Raw genomic sequence first — 26,202 nt, 5'->3', positions numbered from 1 at the left:
TCACTGATTCCCTGTTCTGTGCTTACAGAATCAAAAAGTTCAGGTCTGTTTGTTATCAGTAGGTCCAAGATGTTATCTCCACAAGTCAGTTCTCTGTTTAATTGCTGGAGGTAATTTTCGGATAATGCACTCAGTATAATGTCACTCGATGCTCTGTCCCTTCCACCCGCCTTAAACATCTGAGTGTCCCAGTCTATATCTGGTAAATTGAAATCTCCACCTAAGACTATTACATGTTGAGGAAATTTATGTGAAATTTATTGATTTTCTCTCAGTTGTTCTGCCACTAATGCTACTGGATCGGGAGGTCGGTAAAAGGACACAATTATTAACCTAGCTTGGTTGTTGAGTATAACCTCTACCCATAATAATTCACAGGAACTACCCACTTCTATTTCACTACGGGATAAACTACTACTAACAGTGACAAACACGCCACCACCAGTTGCATGTAGTCTATCCTTTCTAAACGCTGTCTGTGCCTTTGTAAAAATTTCGGCAAAATTTATCTCTGGCTTCAACCAGTTTTTCGTACCTATAACGATTTCAGCTTCAGTGCTTTCTATCAGCGCTTGAAATTCTGGTACTTCACCAACGCAGCTTCGACAGTTTACAATTACAATACCGATTGCTGCTTGGTCCCCGCATGTCCTGACTTTGTCCTGCACACTTTGAGGCTGTTGCCCTTTCTGTACTTGCCCGAGGCCATCTATCGTAAAAATCGCCCAGTCCGTGCTACACGTCCCCTGCTACCCGTATAGCCACCTGCTGTGTGTAGTGGACTCCTGACCTATCCAGCGGAACCCGAAACCCCACCACCCTATGGCACAAGTCGAGGAATCTGCAGCCCACATGGTCGCAGAACCGTCTCGGCCTATGATTCAGACCCTCCACTCGGCTCTGTACCAAAGGTCCGCAGTCAGTCCTGTTGACATGCTGCAGATGGTGAGCACTGCTTTTATCCCGCTAGTGAGACTGGCAAACTTCACCAAATCAGATAGCCGCCGGAAGCCAGAGAGGATTTCCTCTGACCCATAGCGACACACATTATTAGTGCCGACATGAGCGACCACCTGCAGATGGGTGCACCCTGTACCCTTCATGGCATCCGGAAGGACCCTTTTCACATCTGGAAAGACTGCCCCCCCCCCCCCCCCCCCCCGGTATGCACACGGAGTGCACATTGGTTTTCTTCCCCTCCCTTGCAGCCATATCCCTAAGGGGCCCCATTAGTTGCCTGGCGTTGGAGCTACCAGTAAGCCCACCCTCTGCGACTGCCCGGATTTTGCAGACTGAGGGGCAACCTCTGGAACAGGACAAGCAGCCATGTCCGGCCAAAGATCAGTGTCAGCCGGAGACAGAGCCTGAAACCGAATACTACACAATGATTTGACGGATTTAACTAAACAAGTGCACTAAGAACACTCAAATAAATTTTCAACTTGACTACAATACTTATGTGGACGCTAAATAAGCCTCTTGCTGCTGCTTGCGCACTGCTGACACACTGCTCGGTGGCAGAAGGCCTGGCCAGACCTTGTAAATCAGCTACCCAATGTTTGTAAGTTTGCTGTGGTGATCTACTCAATCTGAAAAACTTGTAACAAGCAGCCACCATGTTCTCTTGTTCATCAAAGTCTTTGTCTTAATACAGCAGTGAAGTCACCATGTTTGAGGTGGATACTGAAAAAAACTTTACATGCCAACCTGTAAACTGTGACACCTACTGCTGCCAAATATATGTGGTGTTCTGTCCATACTGTAAATGTGATGTGCAGTGTAGCGGGCATCGAGCTGAGCATGGTAGTCAAATGTGTCTTCCTGCTGTGCATTGAATGTCTGAAACTGCGGTGCATAGACAGGTGGTGCTTGTTACGGCACTACTTGGGATGCTGCAAGTGGTGCCTGTAAATTGGTTTGGAATTGCAGTAGTTGTGTAATTTCTGTTATGAGTTGTGGATTGCTGGGCCCTGCAACTGAATAGCTTGACTTAGAGACATTTCCACTGGTACATTGGCCATCATTCAACACATAATAAATGCTGAACTGAAACAATACGTTCATTGGAGCTGTAAAGAAGGTCTCGATCGATTAGAAGTAACAGACAAGAATGGCCAAAATCTCAGTCTCTGCAGGTAGAAAATGCAAACAGCAAGTTGCAGGTATGAGTGTTCTGAAACACAAGAAAGTCAATATAAATTCATTGTGGTGGGCAAGCACAGTGTTTGTTGAAGAATCTGCAAGAAGTACACGCTACCTTCAATGTCATAATGTTGCTTTTCAGCAAGGCACAATGTCCAAAAAAAAAAAAAAAAAACAAAAAAAAAAAAAAATTGGCAAACAAAGGACCAGCCTTGGTGCCAGTGTTGTGTACTGTAGAGATGCATGGGTTCTAAAGGCAGAAATCAGAAATGAGACACAATAACAGTTTTGAAAAAAGTGGTTTTTAACTCAGTGAGTCACCAAATACGAATCCAGTCAGCTTCGAAATGCAGTGCAGAGAGTCCTGTACTGTAATCACTGATAGAGAGAGGCTGTGTACTAACATGTGACAGTCACGATCCAACAGGATGTGATGATAGCCTGCACAAAAAAAGTGGAGACTTTATCTGTTGAGTTATTCCATTCCATATCTATGGCAGAGTTATCTGTCGTCACACTAGTAGATTATATTTTTTGTTTCATGGTAAGCTTAAACGTGAACTGTGTGTACCTGATGAACTACAATGACACCAAGATTGTCGCTCAAGACCCCTAGATATTCGGACAGTGTCATAAGAGAGTCCATCAGAATCAAGATAATGGAGAATCTCATCAACTGTGACACTGGGTACCAGCTCAGCATGGCCTGAACTTCTGAAAACTCAACGCAAAACACACAGAGATTTCACAAGAAACAGGAGTGGGGACCGAGAAAACAGCCACGAGACAGAGCACCAGACACTACAAATTTGTCCTGACACTCCTCAGGTGACGACCATGACCCTAGAGGACATGGAAGTCGGCCACGGACGTCAGTCGGAACACCAACAATCAGAGGGAACCATGGGAGGCGCACCTGGTGGGCATGAACCGGAAACGGAACAGTCAACGCGACGAGGACCGATTACGGAGCGCCCAGCAAGAGACAGAAGTGGAAACAACAATGAGACAGAACACCAGTCATTACAGACCGGTTTTGACATACCTCAGATGACGACCACAACCCCAGAGGGTGGCTGCACTGGGCACAGATGGCGTTCGGAGCACCAGCGACAAGCTGGGCCTGGTGGACGCGGACAGAACACTCAGTGCAGCGCAGAACAGTTACGAAGCTCCCAGCAAGAATTAGAAGTGGAGACCAAGGAAACAGCCAGGATTCAGAGCAGCAGATACTACAGATGATGACTGCGACCCCAGAGAGCAGCCGAGCCGGATGCGGATGGCAGTGGGAACACCAGCGACCAGAGAGGACCATGAGAGCCATATCTGGCAGGCATGGACCACGGAGGGAACACCCGATGCAGTGCGGACCAACTAGGGAGCACCCATCAACTTACAGGCATAAATACTGGACTCGATCAGCTTAAGGACCATTCTCGGGTAACACCTGAAGAAGACAGCGAGCTACACTGTTGAAATATCGTGCGAGAATGACGCGAACATCTGGCAGAATTCCCGTTTATTCATAACGTCAATATATATCTTGTATATACAGATTTTTCTAGGATTAATATTCTCCTTTGTCGACACTCAGAGACTGGTGACTGACTAAAACATTGGAAGTAAGTGTTCTACAAATAATTTTATGAAACTGCTAGATTTGGCGAGAGTTGAGAGGAATAGGTATGAATTAGCTTAAAAGAGAGAGTTTGCGGGAGTGAGTAGCAGTTTAAGGGCATAGAGACTTCCATTCTAAACATCACTGTGCAATGAAAACTGATGGACACTATCGGTCTTTGTCATTATGGTAATACTCATAACAGGGATTTGTCAGTGATGAAGAAATTTCCATAAATCTTATGAACTGATGTTTCTTTTTTTCCTCTAGAAAAAATTAGAACACAGCATTTGGTCGTTTTTAGTTCAAAAAAAAAAAAAAAAAAAAGGTCATGATGTAAGTGAGCTTTGAAAAGAAATGCTCCCTGTACTGAATGTTGGTTGCACTGGTTTGACATATGTTATCTGCTCTGTTGTTGAAATCATTGTGGAACAGATTGTCACAAAGCCTGTTAGAACTAAATCATTAAATGTGAATGACATTTCAATAACATGCAATACTCATGTGATGAGGGAATAAACAGTGTGAAGTTTTTAGCCCTAACTCTTAGAATAAATTTAAACTGGAAAGTACACTCAGTCTACTAGGCCATTAAATTACATTGCTTACCATTTGCCATGCAACTATACATGGTGCCACTCATTTGTATACCTCAGTCATAGCTAGCACCATTATTTAGAGTTGATTATGTGTGTTTCATAATGTTCTGAGGAAATTAAACTGACATCACAAAGCTACTGATATTGCACAAATTTTATGTATGTGTTGCCCAACAAAAACTGTTCCTTTTCCCATTATGTAAACCTTGTACACACAAAATTTTGATTTCCTCTAAGATTTCCATGCTCGTTATAATGAGAAACTTTCACCGTAAGTGGGGCTAAAAGTTTATAATAAGAGTTATGTGTATTAAATTGGTTTACTGAAAAGACTGTTCAATAACCTAATGGGACAGAAGTGTTAAAATTCTGTTGAAGAATTTGTAGAGCATTATTTCACAGTTATGAAACTAATAAATCACACTTCACATGTTTGGTTAAAGGAACTGATTCAGCTATATTTGTTTCATTATCCTGTGTTAAAAGTTCAAAAATTGGCCAGCATATTCAACTGTGCGGTTGGCAATTGTTTGTGAGTACTTTTTTTATACTTGAGGGATTCTCTCTCTCTCTCTCTCTCATTATAATTAAAGTTAAACTTTCAAACCGCTGTAGAAATAACACCACCGATTGCAACAGAATATTATCGGAGAAGTGGGAAAAGGTATGACAGAAGAAAAATAAATAGTTACAAAATGTAGCAACAGATGGCACTGTAAGCATAATAATTTAATAGTGGCTGATTACAAATGACAAATGAATCATACAACAATGCCGAAGGTATACATTTGATGTTAAACAAACTGTGCTACTCAGTGTGTATGAGTGTACAGGTGTGATACTGTTAGTTACGTAAGCTCATCCACCACGGCAAGGTCATATCACATCAGATGGGAAAAATCAGTTTTTAATTGTCCTGAGGACAAAAGCCACAGAAAAAGCATCAATCAAAATCACATCGGATTATTAATTTCCATGTGACTAGTGAAAAATATGTTCAATATGCTGTCCACCGTTTTCTGCAGCAAGTTGAAATTGAGAAACAGCATGTTCCACAACTGATTGAAGCGTTTCTGCTGTCACATTCAGAATGTGTTGTGCAATGTGTACCTTCAATGCAGTGAAGTTTGCAATCGGAACACTGAACACAACATCTGTCAGATAGCCCCACAGCCATAAGTCACACAGATTAAAATCAGGTGATTGGGACGGGCAGGCTGTAGGGAAATGGTGGCTGATAATTCTAACATTTCCGAAATGGCACTTCAGCAGCTGCTTAATTGGATTTGGAATGTGTGGAGGTGCGCCATCTTGCATAAAAATGATCACATCCATGCTGTGGGACAGCTGGAATGACGTGGTTGCACAAATGAGACCCATAGTGCATACCAGTGATGGTTCATGTAACAGAACCAGAAGCACCTGTCTCTTTGAAAAAATATGGCCCTGGGATAAGTGATGCCGTAAACCCGCATCACACAGTGACCTTTTCAGGATGAAGTGGTATTGGTTGATTTGCGTGTGGATTTTCCATTGCCCATATTCTACAATTCTATGCATTGACATATCCTGTCACATGGAAGTGGGCTTCGTCTGTCCACAAAATCTTCCACGGCCAGTCATTGTCCACTTCCATGTGAGCAAGAGCAGAGGTCTCTCTTGCTGGCAGTTCAATAGGAAGCAATTCATGCACATGGATAATTTTGAATGGCTAGCAAAGAAGGATGTTTCGTAGGCTTTTATGCATGTGCTCACATGTTTGCCCACTGTTCGAGCTATTCTCCGTGCACTACATATTTGCACACCACCTCTTGTCTCCTCCTGCATTGCTGTGGCCACTGCTTCCACTGACATTGAATCAGTTTATTTCCTCCCTGTACCAGGTTGCACACCAAAAGAACCCATTTTTTCAAATTTCTGAATAATTTTCTCCAGACCCATGGCAGTCATCGGACCAACGCCTTTTTTCAAATCCTCCAGTGTTCGGAACTTCTGCAGAACGACGTGTGCACAGTCATCATTCTTGTAATACAGCTTTACAAGCAGAGCATGGTTCTGCAAATTCGAAAGGAAGAAAAGCCATGTACCCTGCGTGTTTATACCACCATTAATGGGTCGTGCGCATGACAGTGTTTTCATTTATGTATTCTGACAAATACAGCACCATCTAGTGATCAAATTTCACACTTTTTTTTTTTTCCTACCATACTTTTTCCCTCTTCTCCAATAATATTCCGTTGCAACTTGACATCATTCTGACCAGTGGTGTTACTCCTACAGCATTTTGAAAGTTTAACTTTAATTATAATCACCCTGTATAAGACAGTTTGCAAAGCTATTGTATAACTCTGTCATTTTATTGTGATCCTCTTCTGTATAAGTCAGTGGTATTAAAATATGTAAATGATTATTATTAACATTCCAGCCAGTACAATGTAGCCATCGAAGTGTATGTGTATTCTGTTAGTTCTGGAGAAGTATTTGTGTGGAAGCGTATCAGAATTCTGTCTTTTTTTTATGTGCTTATTGATGATTTAATGCACTAACTATACAGTCAGTTCTTTCCTGTGCTCCTTCCATTATTTATTAAAATGTAGGAGATAGTGTACAGTGAAGTTAACTGTTTCATTGCTCAATAATTTTCTCTTAACATATTAAACCTCCATTTACATTTGTTGCAGGTGTCTGAAAGCCAGGTTGTGATGTCCCATTCTCCACTCAAATTATTTAACGAATTCCATAATAAAAGAGTGTTGCTGTCGGGACAAGGCCCTATTAGTGACATAGCCCTGAATTTAGGGTTTTCTAATTTTGTGTCAATTGACGAAGTTCGCACAACGTATCCACTTTTGGATGTTGTGGATTTAGAAAGGAGAAAGGTGAGATTGAATGCATTATTTCATGTTTTTTTCAAAATATGCTAGTGATGTTGGTTGTTTAAACTAGTTCACAGGCATCATTTTATATTTTTATGCTCTGTTTTGCATGAAACAGTGATAATTTTGTTTAACTGTGAGATACAGTGTAGTGCTTTGTTCTATAATTTTTTCAAAACTTAAGATAGTATATTGAACAAGATATTGTTTCTCACTGCATTTTGGCTTTCTGTGCTGCATGTGAAGAGCAGTTTTTTTATCTTATCAATTGAACTTGTGGCCTTGTTAGGCATTTTTCGTACTATATCTGAAATCTTTATACCACTGAATCTCTCGTCACTGTTGGCAACAAGTTGCTAGAGTTGATATAAGTTTTCTAGATTCCTAACTTACATTATAGGTAGATGTTTTGTATTACCTTAGCAGCATGTTTATGGTTTAGGGGTCACCAGCAGGTGTCCTTGATACATGCAGCGACGAAAAGCAAAACTATGTTTGTGTTATTAGTTACCTGGAGCAAATTGTGTGTATATCAAAGAACATTTTACAATAGAGAGCAGCCAAATGAGGCAGTGGAGTTGTAAAGACATTGACCTCATGTTCGGAAAGATGGAGTTTGCTCTGTCCAGCCACCCCTAGAAGCATGCTTAAATGTTCTTTGTGAATGTACACCATCTGCTCAAAAAGTTGAGAGCTGATTTTTTTTTTCTGTGGTATAAACTACATCAGTGCAATAACTACGATGGCAGCGTGAATTTACAACTGTAAACAACAAATATATGTTCAGCTAGTCTGTTGTGAGCAGGCAGTGTTAAGTAGTGGACATGTGGCTGTAGTGTCAGCGTTGTTGTCACAAATCCCCAAAGTGCAGCATCTCTAAATCAAGTGGTCAAGACATTCTTGGAATGTTTTGAAGTGAAGAAAAGTGTGTGCAAAGTTTGCCATGCCCATTTTAGCTTTCGAACAAAAACATCATCTGTGGATGCCTGCCAAGACTCGATTGAAATGTACAATTCAAACAATTATTTTCTGCAAAAAATCATCACAGGTGATGAGATTTGGTTTTATCAATACTAACCTGCCACAAAACAATAAAGTGCACAAATTCAAATGAAGGGTCAGATGACGTAACCGACATTCAAGCCAATTCGACACACGAGTTGAACAACATCCCAAAGAAAGACTTTTGTGACAGTTTCATAAGGTTGTATGAACATTCTCTGCATTGTGTTTGGGAGGGGGGGGGGGGGAGGAGGTAGAACACCTGAAGCATTAAAACCACTGTGTTAACTATTCTCTTTTTTATTTTTGCAGTCTCAAAACTTTTTGAGGTGATGGGAGTCTATTTTTGAGCTATTTATTTTCATTGTATTATGATGATAGTTCCTATATCATTATAAGATGATCCTGGATGATTAAATAGAAATAAAGTAAATACCACAGACACCATAAGAATATGACAACCCAGCCAGGTAAAGCAATAAATTAACAGTTTCCCCAATGCACAATGCATCATACGAGCATTATTATGTACTGCCTGTTAAGTTGTGAAATTCAAGGCACAATAGTGTTCTAAAATTAAAATAGTTAAGTTTAACATTGCACCCTTGTGTTCTTTCTCGTGACAATTTAAGGTTTGTGACATATCCATATATCACTTGAAACCAATTTGTTTCCCTGTCAGAGTCCAACTGACCTAGTGTAATGCATGAAATTTATAGTTGAATACCTAATAAGAAAGATTTTGTTCTTGTGCTAGGTGACAATAAAATCACCACCGTCATTTATTTTTTCACACCTGCAAGATGGATGCCGTTGTAGCTAAGCCTCCTTGAACTTTACTTGTCTTTCCAAAACAGTAACTCATATATTTGATGCTAGTGGGCTCTTTGATTTTGAGGTGCATGAGAACCTTCTTCTCCCAGCTATCATGATCCATTCCCAGAGGCACGTTAGTCAAAGCAAACCCTATTGGCAGCTGTCCTGATCAAATGCTCGTACCAATGCAGTCACTTGAACTCAGGAGTCTCCAGCAGGCTTTTTTGCTGTCCTGGCTGTTATGGGATGTCTTTTTTTATTTTATGTAATTTTATTTTCTCTAGGAAAAAATGAAGTAAGTTCATTTCCATTACCTGGAGACTGTTCCTGTTCGGTCGAGTCAGCTGCAACCAACTATTTGGATTATAATTTTTGCTGCCTGTTGTCAGACAACTTCCCATCTGCTGCACTGGAATCCTCCTGTGTTTTTGCGTCCTTATCCCTGAAGTCTTTTTCAATGCTCTCATTTCTTCATTTACATCCACACCTGTACTCTGCAACCCACTGAAGTTCATGGCAGAGGGTATGTTTCATTGTACCAGTTATCAGGGTTTCTTCCCGTTCCATTCACGTATGGAGCACAGGAAGATGATTGTTTGACTGCCTCTGTGTGCTCTGTAATTATTCTAATCTTGTCATAACCCCTATGTGAGCGATACATGCATCATCTGCAAAAAGTCTGAGCTTATTGTTAATATTGTCCGCAAGGTCATTAATATACATCATGAACAGTGAGAGACTGAGCACATTTCCCTGGGGCACACCCAAAGCTACTTCTACATCTGACGATGACTCTCCATCAGAGATAACATGTTGTATCCTCCCTACCAAAAAGTCCTCAATCCAGTCACAAATTTCATTTGATACTGTACATGATCATACTTCCAACAATAAGCATACATGCAGTACCAAGTCAAATGCTTTTTGGAAATCAAGAAATACTGCATCTACCTGACTGCCTTGATCCAAAGCTTTCAGTATGCCAAGTGAGGAAAGTGAGAGTTGGGTTTCACATGATCAGTGTTTTCAGAACCCATGCTTTGTGTCATGGAGGAGGTCATTCTGTTGCACAACTCCCTGTTGCCTACATTCCAAGGTATAACAGGCCCAGTGAAACAGCTTCTCCTTATTACCGAGGGACATTGATGCTCACAGCAAGATAGTACAAACAAGTGTAGAAGAGGTGAGATATTTGGAAAATTAATTATACAGCTCAGTTATGCCAACCCAGTACCATAGCTCCAACTCATTTCAGCACAGCTCATTACCCATACTCTACCATTGACTTTACAGTTTGTGGCCCAACAATCATTCACTTAGTCCAGGTGGAACATCGGTGGTGGTGATGTATGTGCCAGCAATCATTTTCCCATTATTCTGTGTCTTCTTAACCACCAGTCGACAGAAAGCCCAATGTGTTGGTCACTCAGAAAAATTTAACTGAACAACTTTAAGTGCCAAAATATTTGTTGAAGTTAACCAACAGAAGGGAACTGATATTTTGCAAGAAACGATATAAATGTTATTACACTCAACAGAAGCAACAGTCAGCTGCCTCTCAAGGCTGCATCATCAAAAACCTGTGCTGTGGTATTCTGAAAAAGATGCAGGCAAGTAATTCAACAGTTCAAACATCATGCTGCCATGGCGAACCTGTTTATGTTTTTATAAGAAAGGGAAAAAACGAATGCTGGTAACATTGTCGGCAATGAGAGCTTGGACACCTTCCTCACAAGTGTGGGCTCGACTTCATGTCACTTGTAGCCAGCGGCTCTCTAAATAAGTTTCTGATATCCTTATTAAATGGTGACATTATGTCATAACTGAATGCTTTGTCTCTCACTGTAATGAAGTGTCTGCATCCAATAATTACCACTTATTGTTCTTGTCTTGTAAATGCACCATGAGATCGGTCAGTATGTCGTTCTGCACACAATGCCTGGAGCCATATAACTGTTGAATACTGACCCAGCGACTTTTAGAGCCCACCCAAGTGTGTGGAACTGGACCTCAGTTGCTAGGTGGAGCTGTTTCATCCATGAGTGCTTGTGTAGCTGCCAGCCAACCATAGCTCACGGCTGCGCTGTTACAGTTTGTTCACAAAGAGAACGACGACGGTGTCCTAGTTCTGAATTGGCAGAAGTTGGTTGACTTTGGCCCACTTATTTTTGTGTCAGTCCACAACCAACCACAGTGATCCAATCCAGAACCATGCATTTGGAGCCATTGCTAAGTGATTATTGTGCCAAGTTGTGCTGTGTCGCACATAGATTTATCTGTTGACGAGTGACTAAACAATTTCTGACCAATCACGAGCAGTACCAGATATGCTTCCCATTCATTGGGGTAGGGCAAGCAGTAGTACTTTAGAGTGGAGCAAGAAAAATGATTGACAATGTCAGTGAACTTTGTAAGCAGCTGGGGGGGGGGAATAGTGTGTTGCTCCGCACTCTGTCTCAACCGATGAGACAAACAGTGATGTACACAGAAGCAAGCTTCAGCACTCTGAGAAGAATTTGGAAGTTTTGCAGGGATAATTCTGGGAAATCATCATTAACTCCTGGCAAAAGAATTAAACTTCAATTCAGATTATTCAGTTTGATAGTGCTTCGAAACTGCCTTCCTCTTTGTGTAAATTACTTTAAAGTGGCAATTTTGTTTGTGTGTAACATCTCAGTTATTGATTGCAGGAATTCCTGGTATTGTTTCCCTTACAAGGAGACTCTTTGAAACCACAGATGCAGATGTTTACGCCAGGTTCCATGTGTGATCACACCCGGCAATCGTTTACCCTTAAGGGCTGTCATTTACGAGTGATACACAAAACAGAAATCCTATGATCCGCTACACGACTAAAGCCACAATAACAACTACAATTATTGTCACAATATGTTTTGCTGCTGGCCCTTTTTAGTTTCGAATTGTCTGTGAGAACTGAGATGAGATAAGTAGCAACAAGCACCATTATTTAACGTGAAACTATCAATTTTGATTTCATGAAACCTGTAAGTTTTTGTTATGCCCCTGTTTTAGTTTTTACTTTCATAGACATGCAATACATATCAATTAAAAGCTGATACAGCAACCATTACATGGCCCTGCCATTGCTGTGTGGAGCATAAACTGGCATTTTAGTGCAAGTTTAGTGCCAATAGTGCTTGATGTAAGTGTGGCTTGTTCACCAACACTATCGCTCACCCACAGCAGCCTATGAGTCTATATGCTAGTAGTCGGTGGATGGAGCTTTCTTCCCCGCAGGCCCCTCGCCTCTCCCCCCCACCCCCGACCCCTCTCAGAATTTGTTCTTCTTCTTGTGGTCAGACTGTAGGTGTTCCTTTGCATGGCAACATCAGGTTCAGTTATGTTTTCACCTTGCTATTGTTTTGCTTGTCATGAAGTACCATTGTTTCTCAGTTTCCGCTTTGCTACGTATTAGGTTTTTCTCTGTCCAGATTACTCTTTGGATTTGTTTTCCTGTTGTTCTGTTTCCACTTGATTGCTTCCTCATTCTTTGTGTTTCCGTCCATACTTGGTAATCCAGTGATGACAGCCCCTGACCAGTCAGCCTACATCAGCAGCTTCTCTTTAGTCGTTTATGGTCTTCTGTCAAATCTCAGTCACAATAATAGACAATGAGGTAAAAGGTTAGCTAAGTACCATGGACTCAAGGCTTGAAAAACTTTTGGAACAGCAACAGCTGTTACTGCAGCAAAATTGCAACAGCAGTTTCAACATCATCATCAAAAACACAACAACAGCAACAATAACAATAAAATGAGTTGCTCCATGAAGAAATTTGCATTTTGAAGGATTAACTGCAGGTACAGGGTACCCATCCAACACAGGCAGAAGTCACTTCCCAGGTGGAGAGCCACCCACCTGTATTTCTGCCTTTAATGATGGCAAAGAGGATTGGGACAAGTATTTACATTGGTTGGCACCCAGTGGTTGCTTTTTCCTATCTTGGGCTTCTCTGGAGACTGTTTCTTACTTAAGAAGTTGGCTCATCTCATGAATACAGTTACCCTCACATTCAAGGAATTATTGTTTGCAACTATTCCTTGTGGTCACATCGTGACTCGAATTTCATCAACACCACAAGCAACATGGTCAGTCGTATTGCTCCTGGGAGGCAGATTTATGAGGGTTAAGTTATCGTTGTGATTTGACTTGTGCAAACCCAGCATGCAAAACCTCACATGCAGATTATTTAATTAGAGACATAGTGGTCCATTTGGCTCCCAGTCCAGAAGTGCTCATCATATCATTTGAAGATATTTTGACAACTGCACATTCTTTCAAAGTTGTGGAAGCAGCAGATTTGTGCCTCGGGGTTCTACCACAAGTGGCAATGGTCTAGACACCTCATTGTGCCCCAGGGAAGTGAAATACTTTTAAAATCATTTCCAAGGTGTTAGCATCACGATTCATTAATTTCAGATGTGTCTGTGGCCTCTGAACAGCAGCTCATACCCCATCAACATCTGCAGTGGAGTCTTCTGTCATGCCTAGAATGCTTCAAAGCACACCTGTGTGCGGATAATCCATATTGCTGGGTACACTGCACCTGTTGTAGAAAAGATGGAGATCTCTGAAAAGTCTACAATAAACTGTCAGGGCAATCAGACCCTGTGTCCAGCTTGCATCAAATAACAATGTGTGAACTTTAGGTGATAGTTCTCCTGGACGGTCCTTTGGCTAAAAAGTTATTTATAAAACTCATAATTGTGAATAAAGCTGTGTTTACAGGTGGGCACAGGGGCTACCATTTCCTTGGTAATACTCCAAACAAATGCTCGTCCAGCATCCCCAGAATTAGCACTACCTTCCTGTACATTGGTGACAATTCAGTCCTTTTCACTCTGTTGGAAACATTTTTGGTTCCTTTGTTGTCTGGATTCTCTATCAATGAGAGGAGAATATATTTCTAAGATTGACCTTGCCAGTGTATTTACAAATGCTGCTGGATGAAGAGTCGCAAAGCATATTGTGGTCATCAACACTCACTTTGGTTTATATAAATGCAAGTGCTTGCATTGTGGGATACCTGGAACAGTTAACCATGTCCATACCTGCTTGCACAAACTATCTTGATAACTTAATTTTCATGGGCACTGTGTGTCAGGACCATCTACAAAACCTTTGTATACTATTTATTACATCACATGATGCAGGGCTAAAGTGCCACTGAGACAAGTGCTGGTTTTTCTGGAAGAAAATGGAATACATCAGGCATTCGTAAACAAAGAAGGGATCCAGCCTACTGATCGCATCATCAAAGCTATCAACTTTGTGCCTGCCCCTGAAACTTCCAGCAGCTGCAAGTTTTTTTGGGAAAGCTGAATTAGTGTTCAGAGTCCCTCCTGCAAGCAGCCTGTATCATGCATCCACCAAACCAACTGGGGAAGAAAGGTGTTCAGTACAGGTAGCTGCATGTGAGCACGCTTTCACACAGTTGAAGCATATGATGTGTGTGGCACCCTGCCTTATGCATTTTCACCATCATGTCCACTGTTCTGGCCACAGATGCCTCTCCATATGGCGTTGGTGCAGTGCTGGCACATATGAACAATGACTGTACTGAGCAACCTATCACCTGTGCGTCAAAGACACTGGCACCTCGCTCAAAAGAGCTGCTTGCAGATAGAAAAGGAGGTATTAGTGATTGTATTTGCCATTAAGAAGATCCATGTTTACCCATTTGGGAATAAGTTCATTTAAATTATGGCCCACAAATTGCTGGGTGTGTTATTTCATTTGTGCTCGTGTCTTCTTGAATGGGCTTCTCCTCAGTTGTTACAATTATACCACAAAGTACAAACCAACAGAACAACATGCATATGGGAATGCTCTAATGTGCTTTCCTGCAGGCCTTCAACCAGCAGAAAATCTCACGTTTTGACATAGAGGTGAAATGGAGACATTTCTGGGAATAGTTTCCCATAATAGCTGCACAAATCACTGCAGACACGCACCTCAGTGCAATCTTACAACACACCATCTCCTAGGTGCAGCATGGTTGGCTAACTTACATTTCACAGAACACCAATCAAGAGTTCGAGGTCTGGTGCCTCATATACCACTATCAGTCAGATAGACATTGAGGCTGATGTCATCCTGCTCCATCATGGGCACTGGAGAATGTCAGGGATGAAAGCGCAAGTGAGATGATATGACTACTGGTCAGGTTTAAACAAGGATGTGGAAGCCATGGTGTGCAGCTAAGCAGCTTGCACTGGCATCAGGCAGCACCACACCAATCTTTCACCACTTGGCCCACCTCTGTTGCCTTTGGGACTGCATTCATTTCAACTTTCAGGGCTGATTATATGGCTAATAGTCATGGACACTTAGTCTAAAGACCCATATGTGGTCAACATGGCATCCAGCACAGTGGAAGATACTCCTTAACACTCTAGTCCAGATTTTACCATTTAGTCCAGATTTTACCATTGAAGCACTTCTCCAAACCATAGTATCAGACAGTGGGCCTCAGCTCATGACATCGGCTTTCAAACAATTCTGCACATCAAATGGCATAGGAAACCTTTTTTGTTTACAATTTCACCCATCCTCCAATAGTGAAACTGAGCATACGGTGCAAATGTTAAAGGAGCAAATGTTGAAAGCATTGGGAACCACCATCACAACAGCAGCATTCAAGATGTTCCTGAGCACATAGAGGACCACATCCACCCAATACTCTAATTCGTTGGAGCTCATCCATGGGAGATAACTACACATACTCCTTCCTGCTGGCCCCACAGCCCTGGAAACCCCAGACTCGGCACTCTGGGTGTTCTGTATCAGTTGACACTGTTTAGGGTTTGGAGCATCATAATACCAACCAATTCTGTTGACATCTACCAACTGCACCTTTGCCATTGGTCCACCATCACCTAGAAAGCCCCCCATTTCCATCCCCCAAAACCACACAGATTTCACTTGTGCCCCAGAAATCCACCAGCAATTTCATTGGAAACAGGCGTGGAGGTGGAGGTCTACATGCAACTTCCTTAAACACAACCAACAACACAGATATCATGATGTCGTAGTATAATACCTGACACCTCCAGGCCCTCCAGTCCCATTTCATGGATGAGGTATCCAGTATTCCTGCTTGGCTAGTTTGGAGAGCAAGGAACTGGACCTTCATTGCTAGGTGGTGGTGTTACATTCGTGAGTGCTCTAGTAGTTGGCCTGTGGTGCCACACATCATTCCACCAGGCAAACAGAGCTCGTGGCCCCTCTGGAGCTTCAACCATGCAGCGACATTAAATTCATTGATGTATTTGGCTCACTATTATCTTGCTTGTCATAATGCACCATTCATTCTTGGTTTCCACTTCATTCCATCTTAGGTTATCTCTCTCCTGATTGCTCATTTTACGAGGATCACTCCAGAAGAAATGCACACTATTTTTGCAAAAATACGGTTTTCATTCTTAATGTGTGAAAGTTTTACAGTGTGTAGATAATGTCCTTCCAGCTTGTTTTCAAATTTAGTTCAACTTGTTCCCGTGAGTGGCACTGTCACAGCATGTCGTCGAGATGGCTGCTACATTTGACGTTCGTCAGAAGCAACGTGCTGTCATAGAATTCCTGTGCCGTGAAAACGAGACAGTGGGAAACATCCACAAGCGGTTGAGAGAGGGGTATGGAGATGCTGCTGTCGATTGCAGTACAGGCAGTCGGTGGGCCAGCAGGTTACGTGATGAAAGTGGGCACGGCAATATTGAGGATTGTCCTCACAGCGGTAGGCCTCGTACTGCACACACTCCAGACAATGTGCACAGAGTTAATGAATTGGTGACTGCTGAGAGACGCATCACAGTGAACGAATTGTCACACTACGTTGGGATAGGGGAAGGAACAGTTTGCAGAATACTGAAAGTGTGTGAACTGCTGCAGTATAATGCTGAAAGGAGCTAAAAGAAATATGGAGTGAGATTAATAGAAATGACACTTTCATTCAAAGACAATAATTAGACTGAAGTCACCGTGATTCATGATCATTCCATGGACCTTACAAAAGGCTGGACATGGTTCTTAATAGGTAGTGTGGTCACCATAGATGTCCAGTGTATGTTCTGTGATGTGTTTCCATGCTGGCCACAAGGTTGGTAAGGAGTTGGTGTAGTGAGGTGTTCTAATCATCCACCAGTGCAGTTGACTACTGCTGGATGGTCATTGGTTCATGTGGATGTGCTGCAACACATCTCTTCAATGCATCCCACACATGATTAATGGGATTTAAGTCAGAAGCATGGACAAATTAGTCCATTTGCCAAATATCCTCTTGTTCGAAGAGCTCCTCCATCTGCACTGTTCAGAGTGGTCATGCATCGTCATCAATTAAAATGAAGTCGGGGCTGAATGTACTTCCGAAGAGACACACTGAACCCTGACCAATGACTGTACCTGTTCAAAGATTTGGAGCTCTGTATGTCCATGCAACATTATGCCTCACCACGTCCAGCACCTGGACCACCAAAATGATCATGTTTGACAATGTTCATAGGTGTGTTACATGTATCCACCTCTTGCCATTCCCATTGCGGGTCCAGGGGTAAAAATAGGCCCGAGGTATTCCTGCCTGTCGTAAGAGGCGACTAAAAGGAGTTTCACATGTTCCAGCCTTTATGTGATGGTCCGCTGTAGGGTTTGACCTCCATTCTTCAAAATTTTCCCAAAGAGTGAGCCAATTGGGGAAGGGCGCCTTACATGGTGCATCGTGTCCATCGTGCATTGAAATCTTTAGTCCATTTTCTCGTCCTCGCATTTCAGTCCTACTCATTCTCCACCTCTTGGGTGAGGACACCTTCCTGGGTGCGTTTTCCACCATGCACTACGCAGTGTCGCTTTCTGCGTTGACGATGACCATGGACTTCTTTTGCACCTGATATCCAGCACAGTAGCCAGTCCGTTGTGGTGGGGCTGCCATATACCCTGTTGGTTGTAGCCCCCTGACCACACAGGGATCGCTCTGCTGATGCCTGCGCCGTTAACTCCCCACGTATTCCAAGGGGTAGATGCCCATCCCCCTGGAGCATTGGGACTCCCAGCAATGGCCATCCTGCCAGGAGGACTTTGCTGCGGCTGGGTGGCGCCCATGGGGAGGTCCCCTGGTCGGAGTGGGTGGCATCAGGGCGGATGACATGCAATGAAGCATAGTCCATCATCTCATGCTGGTGGTGAAACACCAGCAGTCTCTAAGTGTTCATGAGCTCAATTCAATGCACAGGAGTATGACCCCAAATCGTTTGCATCGCTGGCCACACAATGGGAAGACCGAGCGAGGTGGCGCAGTGGTTAGACACTGGACTCGCATTCGGGAGGATGACGGTTCAATCCCGCGTCCGGCCATCCTGATTTAGGTTTGCCGTGATTTCCCTAAGTCGCTCCAGGCAAATGCCGGGATGGTTCCTTTCAAAGGGCACGGCCGACTTCCTTCCCCATCCTTCCCTAATCTGATGAGACCAATGACCTCGCTGTCTGGTCTCCTTCCCCCAACAAACCAACCAACCAACAATGGGAAGAACGCCAGGCAGGCTAAGGATGGCAGAGGATCTTATTCCCCCCGGTACCTTGTATGTTTGAGAGCTGATGGTGAATCTTTCATGACAATGAAGCCTCAGTTTTTTGTTGAGCATTTTAGAGGACAAGTTTGGGGAGGTGGAGGGATTGTCCAAAACGAGATCTGGGTCAGTCTTGGTCCAAACAGCATCCTCTGCCCAGTCACAGACGTTACTCGCTTGTGACAAGCTGGGGGATGTTCTGTAACCATCACACCCCATTAGAGCTGAAATATGATCCAGGGTATCATATTTCACAGGGACCTTTTTTTGAAGTCTGACGATGAGCTGCACGCCAATTTAGAGTGGCGAGGTGTACATTTCGTCCGGCGTGTCCACCGGAGTCCGAGGGATAACCAGGTTGCCACCAGTGCCTTCATCTTGGCCATCGAGGGTGATACATTGCCTGAGAAGGTCAAGTTGATGATCTACCGCTGTGATGTAAAGCACTATATCCCTCCCCCAATGCAGTGTTTTAAGTGCTGGAAGTTCAGCCATACGTCTTCCCGCTGTACTTCCAGCATCACATGTTGAGATTGCGGGCGCCCATCACATCCCAATACTCCACGTGCCCCGCTTTCCATCTGTGTCAACTGCGGACAGAACCATTTGCCTTGCTCACCAGTTTGCAGGATTCTCCAGAAAGAAAGGAAGATCATGGAGTATAAGACCCTGAACCAACTGACCTACACTGAGCCTAAGAGAAAATCTGAACACCTGCATCCTGTTTGTATGACATCATCTTACGCCACCACTACAACAGTTGTGGCACCATCAGCTTTGCCAACCCCTGTCACCTCTCAGAGCCTGAAGACTACACCTGCTCCCGTGATGGTGCGGGGCGTTTCCCTCCGTGTTGCTCCCGCACCGCCTACTTCGGGAGCAACATCCCCACCCCCCCCCCCCCCCCCTTCCCTCCTCAACCATCGGGGATGTTCATCCCCACTTCTAAGATGGAGAAGCGTAAGTCTTCTTCGGCTTCTCTCGCTACTTAGGGGTCCCTTGGGTCACTCCCTTCCCAGGTTTCTGCTAGTGGGAAAGATGACACCCACCAGTGGCTGAAGAGCTCAAAAGCAGCTGGTTGTAGGGCTTCACGCTCATCCTCAGTCCCGGGGCCTGAGCCATTGAAGTCCTCCCAGACGGGGGGAAATCCAAGGAGCAGCGAGAGAAATCCAAAAAGAAGACCCCTAAGACTAAGGAAATTGTGGTGCCACCCACACCACTGATGCGTACAAGCTCTGCCTCTGAGAATGGGGTGGAGATTCTGGAGTCCACTGAGGACCTAGATTTCGCCAGACCCTCAACCACAATGGGTATAGATTGCTCAGGCAATAAGGCAGTGGCAGCAGGTGACCCTGAGGCATAAACTGCCTCACTGAATGTTCCATGCCTTCCCAGTCTGGGAGGATGACATCATCCTCCAGTGGAATTGAGGCAGTTTTATGCACCGCTTGGCTGAGCTACGGCAACTGTTAAGCTTTACACCTGCAATCTGCGTTGTCCTCCAGGAAACCTGGTTCCCGTCTATGTGGACCCGTGCCCTCCGTGGCTATAAGGAATATTACAGGAACCATAGCGACTATAATCAAGTGTCAGGTGGAGTTTGCGTTTATATCCTAAACTCAGTATGTAATGAAACTGTGCCCCTTCAAACCCTTCTTGAAGCTGTGGCTGTCAGAATAAGGACAACACAGGAAATAACTGTCTGCAATGTATATCTTCCTCCAGATGGTGCAGTACCCCTGAATGTATTAGCTGCACTGATTGATCAACTCCATAAACCTATCCTACTTTTGGGAGATTTTTAAGGCCCATAACCCCTTGTGGGGTGACACTGTGCTTACTGGTCGAGGCAGAAATGTCGAACCTGTACTGTCTCAGTAAATACTGGGGCTGCCGCACATTTCAGTGTGGCTCATGGTAGTTATTCAGCCATTGATTTATCAATTTGCAGCCCAGGACTTCTCCCATCTATGCAGTGGAGAGTACATGAAGACCTGTGTGGTAGTAACCACTTCCCCACCTTCCTGTCACTGCCCCGGTGTCAGGCCCACGGATGCCTGCCTAGATGGGCTTTAAACGAGGCGGACTGGGAAACTTTCACCTCTGCTGCCACCGTTGAATCCCCCACACGGTAACATCAATGTGATGTTACCAGGTTGAGATTCATTGGGAGAGTCCTTAGAAAATGTAGTCCATCAACAAAGGAGGCCTGCAGGGCTCTGTATTGACTGTATCTCTATTTTTAGTGGCCATTAACAGTCAAATACAGCAGCTGTCGGGCCTTCTCTGTATGCAGACGACTTCTGCATTTCATATTGCTGCTCCTGTACTGGTGTTGCTGAGCGTTGCCTACAGGGAGCGATCCACAAGGCGCAGTCATAGGCTCTAGCCCATGGGTTTCAGTTCTCCGCCATGAAGACGTGTGTCATGCATTTCTGTCAGCGTCATACCGTTCATCCAGAACCAGCACTTTACCTTAAAGACAATTCACTCATTGTAGTGGAGACATATCGATACTTAGGTCTGGTTTTTGATGCTCGTTTTACTTGGCTTCCTCGTCTTCGTCAGCTTAAATGGAAGTGTTGGCAGCACCTCAATGCCCTCCGCTGTCTCAGCGACACCAACTGGGGTGCAGATCGCTCCACGCTGTTGCAGCTCTACAGAGCCGTTGTTCAATCCCTCCTTGACTATGGGAGTGTGATTTATGGTTCGGCGGCACCCTCAGCATTGCGTTTGTTCGACCCATTGCACCATTGCGGAGTTCAACTAGCGACAGGAGCTTTTAGGATGAGTCCGGTGACATGCGTACTGATGGAGGCTGGAGTCCCTCCTTTGAAGATCAGACATGCGCAACTGCTTGTCAGTTACGTTCACCTCCCGCATGGGTGGCCCAGGTCAGGGCTAACGATTGCGGTTCGCATGCGATCGCTTCTGTCTGAACTGGAGTTCTTCCCTTCACCACCTCTCCTTGAGGTCCATTCACGCACACCTCTGTGGTGTAGCTGTAGGCCGAAGCTTCGCCTGGACCTTTCGCATGGCCCTAAGGACTCCGTTAACCCTGCGGCTCTCCGCTGTCGCTTCCTCTTGATTCTTGAAGTGTTCCAGGGCCAGGGCCAGTGGTTTACACTGACCGCTCAATGGCTGATGGTAATGTTGGCTTCGCCTGTCCACAGAGGCTATATTGAACAGCATTCCTTGCCCAATGGCTGCAGTGCATTCACTGCAGAGCTGGTGGTCATATCTCATGCACTTTGGTATATCCTTTCATGCCTCGAGGAATCTTTTCTTCTGTGCACTGACTCCTAGAGCAGCCTACAAGCTATTGACCAGTGCTACCCTCACCATCCTTTGGTGGCACCCATCCAGGAGTCCATCTATGCCCTGGGCCGGTCCTGTCGTTCAGTGGTATTTATGTGTACCCCAGGACGCGTTGGCATCCCAGGCAACAAACTTGCCGCAAGCTGGCCAAACAGGCTACGTGAAAGCCGCTTCTGGAGATGGGCATCTCTGAACCTGACCTGCGTTCTGACTTATGCCACAGGGTTTTTCGTTTTTGGGAGACAGAATGGCGTAACAGTATGCACAACAAAGTGCATGTCATTAAGGAGATATTTGAATGTGTGGAAGTCCTCCATGTGGGCCTCTCGCAGGGAATCAGTTGTCCTCTGCCGGCTCCACATTGGCCACGTTTGGGTGACCCACGGTTACCTAATGCGCCATGAAGATCTGCCTCAGTGTCGGTGCGGTGCCCGGTTGACAGTGGCCCATATACTAGTGCACTGTCCCACTTTGACTTCCCAGTGACGAAATCTTGGGTTACTGGACTCATTGCCGCTAATTTTATCTGACAACACCTCATCGGCTGATTTAGTTTTACGTTTTATTCATGAGGGTGGGTTTTATCATTTGATCTAAGTTTTGGTGCATGTGCTTTTAGAATGGAGGTTTCAATGTGTTGCAGAGTGGCTGGCTTTTCATTTTTATTTTCATGGTTGGCCGGACACTGTAATCTGCTTTCTTGTTTACTCTCTTCTGTTTCTAGTGTCTCTGTTGTTTTCTTGTCCTCTTTTGTTCCTTTTAGTGTTCGTTGCCTTTCCTTCATTTTTGTGGTTTTTCCTTTCTTTCGGTTTTGTGTTACATGTCTCGTCTGTTTTATTCTCACACTTGTGGCATTGGTTTATTAGGAAAAAGGGACCAATGACCTCGTAGTTTGGTCCCGTACCCCTCATTTAAATCAACCAACCAACCAACATCTTGTCATGTGATGGTGCATCCAGCATTGTCGAACATGATTGATTCGGTTGTCCAGGTGTTATGGTGTGGGGATGTGTAACGTTGCGTGGGTATACTTATTTCTAAATCTTTGAACACAGTACACCCATGGTAGTATCACCATATTGTGATACTATACACCCTCTCCATGTGTATCTTTTCAGGGGTACATTCAGCCCTGGCTTCATTTTAATGCCTAAAAATGCGTGACCACATCGAGCATTGCAGGTGGAAGAACTCTTTGAACAAGAGGATGTTTGGTGAATGGATTAGTTTGCCAATGCCCGTGACTTAAATCTATTAGGCATGTGTGTGATGCAGTGGAGAGACATGTTTCACTATGTCAACACACGTCAACAACCATCCAGCAGTTGTCAACCTCACTGGTGGAGGAATGGTACGTCCTCCCACATGAACTCCTTACAATAATGTCCAGGGGACAATCATGAACCTTGGTGGCTTCAGTGTAAATATTGTCTCTAAATGAAAGTATCATTTCTGTTTATCTCACTGAATATTTCTTTCAGTTTCCTTTGGTACTATACTGTAGCAGTCTGTTCTATGTATGGTCCAGATATCATCAAGCTGTGTTACGTGGCAGTAACGTATCATGCGAAAGTCACTTTCAGCATCAAGTTTTGCATATCAGTGTATTTTGTCACTAAAAATGCAGTTGTGTACTCCCCGAGAATGATCTGTGTGGCAAATACTGTCTATGGCAACACATAGTCTGCTCACATGGTGTAATGGATAGGATTGTAGCTACACAAGTAGGAAGTTGTGGGTTCGAATCTTGCCAGGAGCAGTATTTTTTTTATCATAAATTAATTGAATAAAAATGATTTAAATATCAGTTTTTATTACCATTCCTTTGTCACATAGCTTTAATGATAATACCCACTTCTTCATTTGTTCTTTTCCCATCTGTAATATTTGTTCATGAGTTTTTAATTAATTTCTTGTGTTTGATTTTGAATTAATTTTTGTTTTTGTTTTATCATCCTGTTTTTTCGTCCACATTATTGCGTTCATCACATCTATTTCCCATTTTGTTTGAATGTCATTAAACATATGAACCCTTCTTTCATTTAGATCTTCGTTTGCATTACTTTGTCCATAGTGCAAGAGGTTATGCTCTAAATTTCTGTATGATGATTACCATGCAAAATAATAATAATAATAATAATTCCCGTGGAGGCCCGGGAAAAGAATAGGCCTCCGGTATGTTCTGCCAGTCGTAAAAGGCGACGAAAAGAACAAACCACTAATAGGGCTAACCCCGCTTTTAGTGTGATTAGTTGGTTCAGGACAGAACTAAAGAAGCCTCGGACAAGCACCATCATGGTTGGGGACGACGCTTGAACCCTATGCCCGCCCACAATGGTAACGACACTGCTAGTCAACTGGAAAATGATTTAAATCCAAATAGAGGTGTTTTGCAGAATATGCTTCCTGCAACCACTCTAGAAGGAAAACAAAGACAGAGGATGAGATGGTCAGATGAAATTAACCGATACCTCATGTTCTGTTATTACCAAGCAACAAACCTAGAAACCAATACAACTGGATACCGATCACAAGTATACACAACATTTATTACCAGGTACCCAGAATTAAAATTTTTAACAGAACAACGACTAGCTGATCAGATCCGTGTAATAATCAAAAATAACAGGATACCCCAGTCAGAATTAGAAAACATCAAACAACAAGTACAACAAATACTGGAACAAAATAATGTGCAATCAGAAGAAGAAGAAAATACAGTAATGGACTCAAACATCCAAGAGCAAACAAACAAAGAACAACACGCATCAATTAAACAGTCAGAGGAAAACGAAATCTTAAGACAGCCACCAGAACAAGCACAAATAGAACACGAAGTGACACACATGTTAGATATAGAAGAAAAATTTCAGCTGACATGTATAGAATACAAAGACACAAATACAGACATTAGACCATTCTTGCATAAACCGCCAAATAACCCACAAGTCGAAACAACAATAAAAACTATCAACACAATCGTACTCAACAAAATAAATGAAAACACAACTATGGAAGAGTTACAACTACTGGTTTATATAGGAGCACTCACTACACTAAATATACACACTAGGCAGAGATCAGAACCAACCAACTCACAGAAGAAACCCACAAAACCAGCATGGCAACACAGGCTACAGATCAGAATAGAAAAACTGAGAAAAGACATCAGACAGCTAACACAATTTATAAGAAATGAAATATCAGAAAAAAAGAAAAAGGTTAGGTAAAATCTCACAACAAGAAGCGATAGAGCAATTAGATGAAAAGAAGCAGAAATTACAAGCATTGGCCAAACGACTTAGAAGATACAAAAAAAGTGAAAATAGAAGGAAACAAAACCAAACATTCAACACAAACCAAAAGAGATTTTACCAGACAATAGATAACACACACATTAAAAAAGACAATCCACCAAACATAACAGACATGGAACACTTCTGGAGCAACATATGGTCAAACCCGGTACAACATAACAGGCATGCACGGTGGATACAAGCAGAAACAGACACACAGAAGATGATACCACAAATGCCTGAAGTGATAATTTTGCAACATGAAGTCACCAAAGCGATTAATTTTACTCACAATTGGAAAGCCCCTGGAAAAGATAAAATAGCAAATTTCTGGCTAAAGTAGTTCACCTCAACACATTCACATCTAACTAAATTATTTAACAGTTACGTTGCAGACCCATACACATTCCCTGATACACTTACACATGGAATAACTTATCTGAAACCTAAAGATCAAGCAGACACAGCAAACCCAGCTAAATATCGCCCCATAACATGCCTACCAACAATCTACAAAATATTAATTTCAGTGATTACACAGAAATTAATGACACATACAACACAGAACAAAATTATAAATGAAGAACAAAAAGGCTGTTGCAAAGGAGCACGAGGATGTAAATAGCAACTAATAATAGATGCAGAGGTGACATATCAAGCTAAAACTAAACAAAGGTCGCTACACTACGGGTACATTGATTACCAAAAAGCTTTTGATAGTGTACCCCACTCATGGTTACTACAAAATATTGGAAATATACAAAGTCTATCTTAAATTGATAAAGTTCCTAAACACAGTAATGAAAATTGGAAAACCACACTTGCAGTAGCCACCAGAAAGATCGGGGGAGGTGCACATCGGCACGGCGCCTCACGGACGGTAGTTGCCGCAAATAGAGTCCCGTCCACCAGAGGGCACGCGAGAATTCGGCCGCGACCTCTGCCAGCGGAACAACA

At 43.3% G+C, this 26,202-nt stretch overlaps 1 protein-coding gene across 1 annotated transcript in view; it reads left to right on the top strand.

Annotated features, from left to right (window-relative positions):
- LOC124722933 (haloacid dehalogenase-like hydrolase domain-containing 5) overlaps positions 1–26,202 on the top strand; it is a 130,955-nt gene that overhangs the window by 19,425 nt on the left and 85,328 nt on the right. Inside the window, exon 3 of the mRNA XM_047248093.1 lies at positions 7,041–7,238. Within this exon, the coding sequence (XP_047104049.1) occupies positions 7,041–7,238 (198 nt within the window). The remainder of the gene's footprint in view (positions 1–7,040; positions 7,239–26,202) is intronic.

Source organism: Schistocerca piceifrons, chromosome X, assembly GCF_021461385.2.
Source record: "Schistocerca piceifrons isolate TAMUIC-IGC-003096 chromosome X, iqSchPice1.1, whole genome shotgun sequence".
In the NCBI taxonomy this organism is placed as follows: domain Eukaryota; kingdom Metazoa; phylum Arthropoda; class Insecta; order Orthoptera; family Acrididae; genus Schistocerca; species Schistocerca piceifrons.
This window is presented reverse-complemented; position numbering and strand designations above follow the sequence as displayed.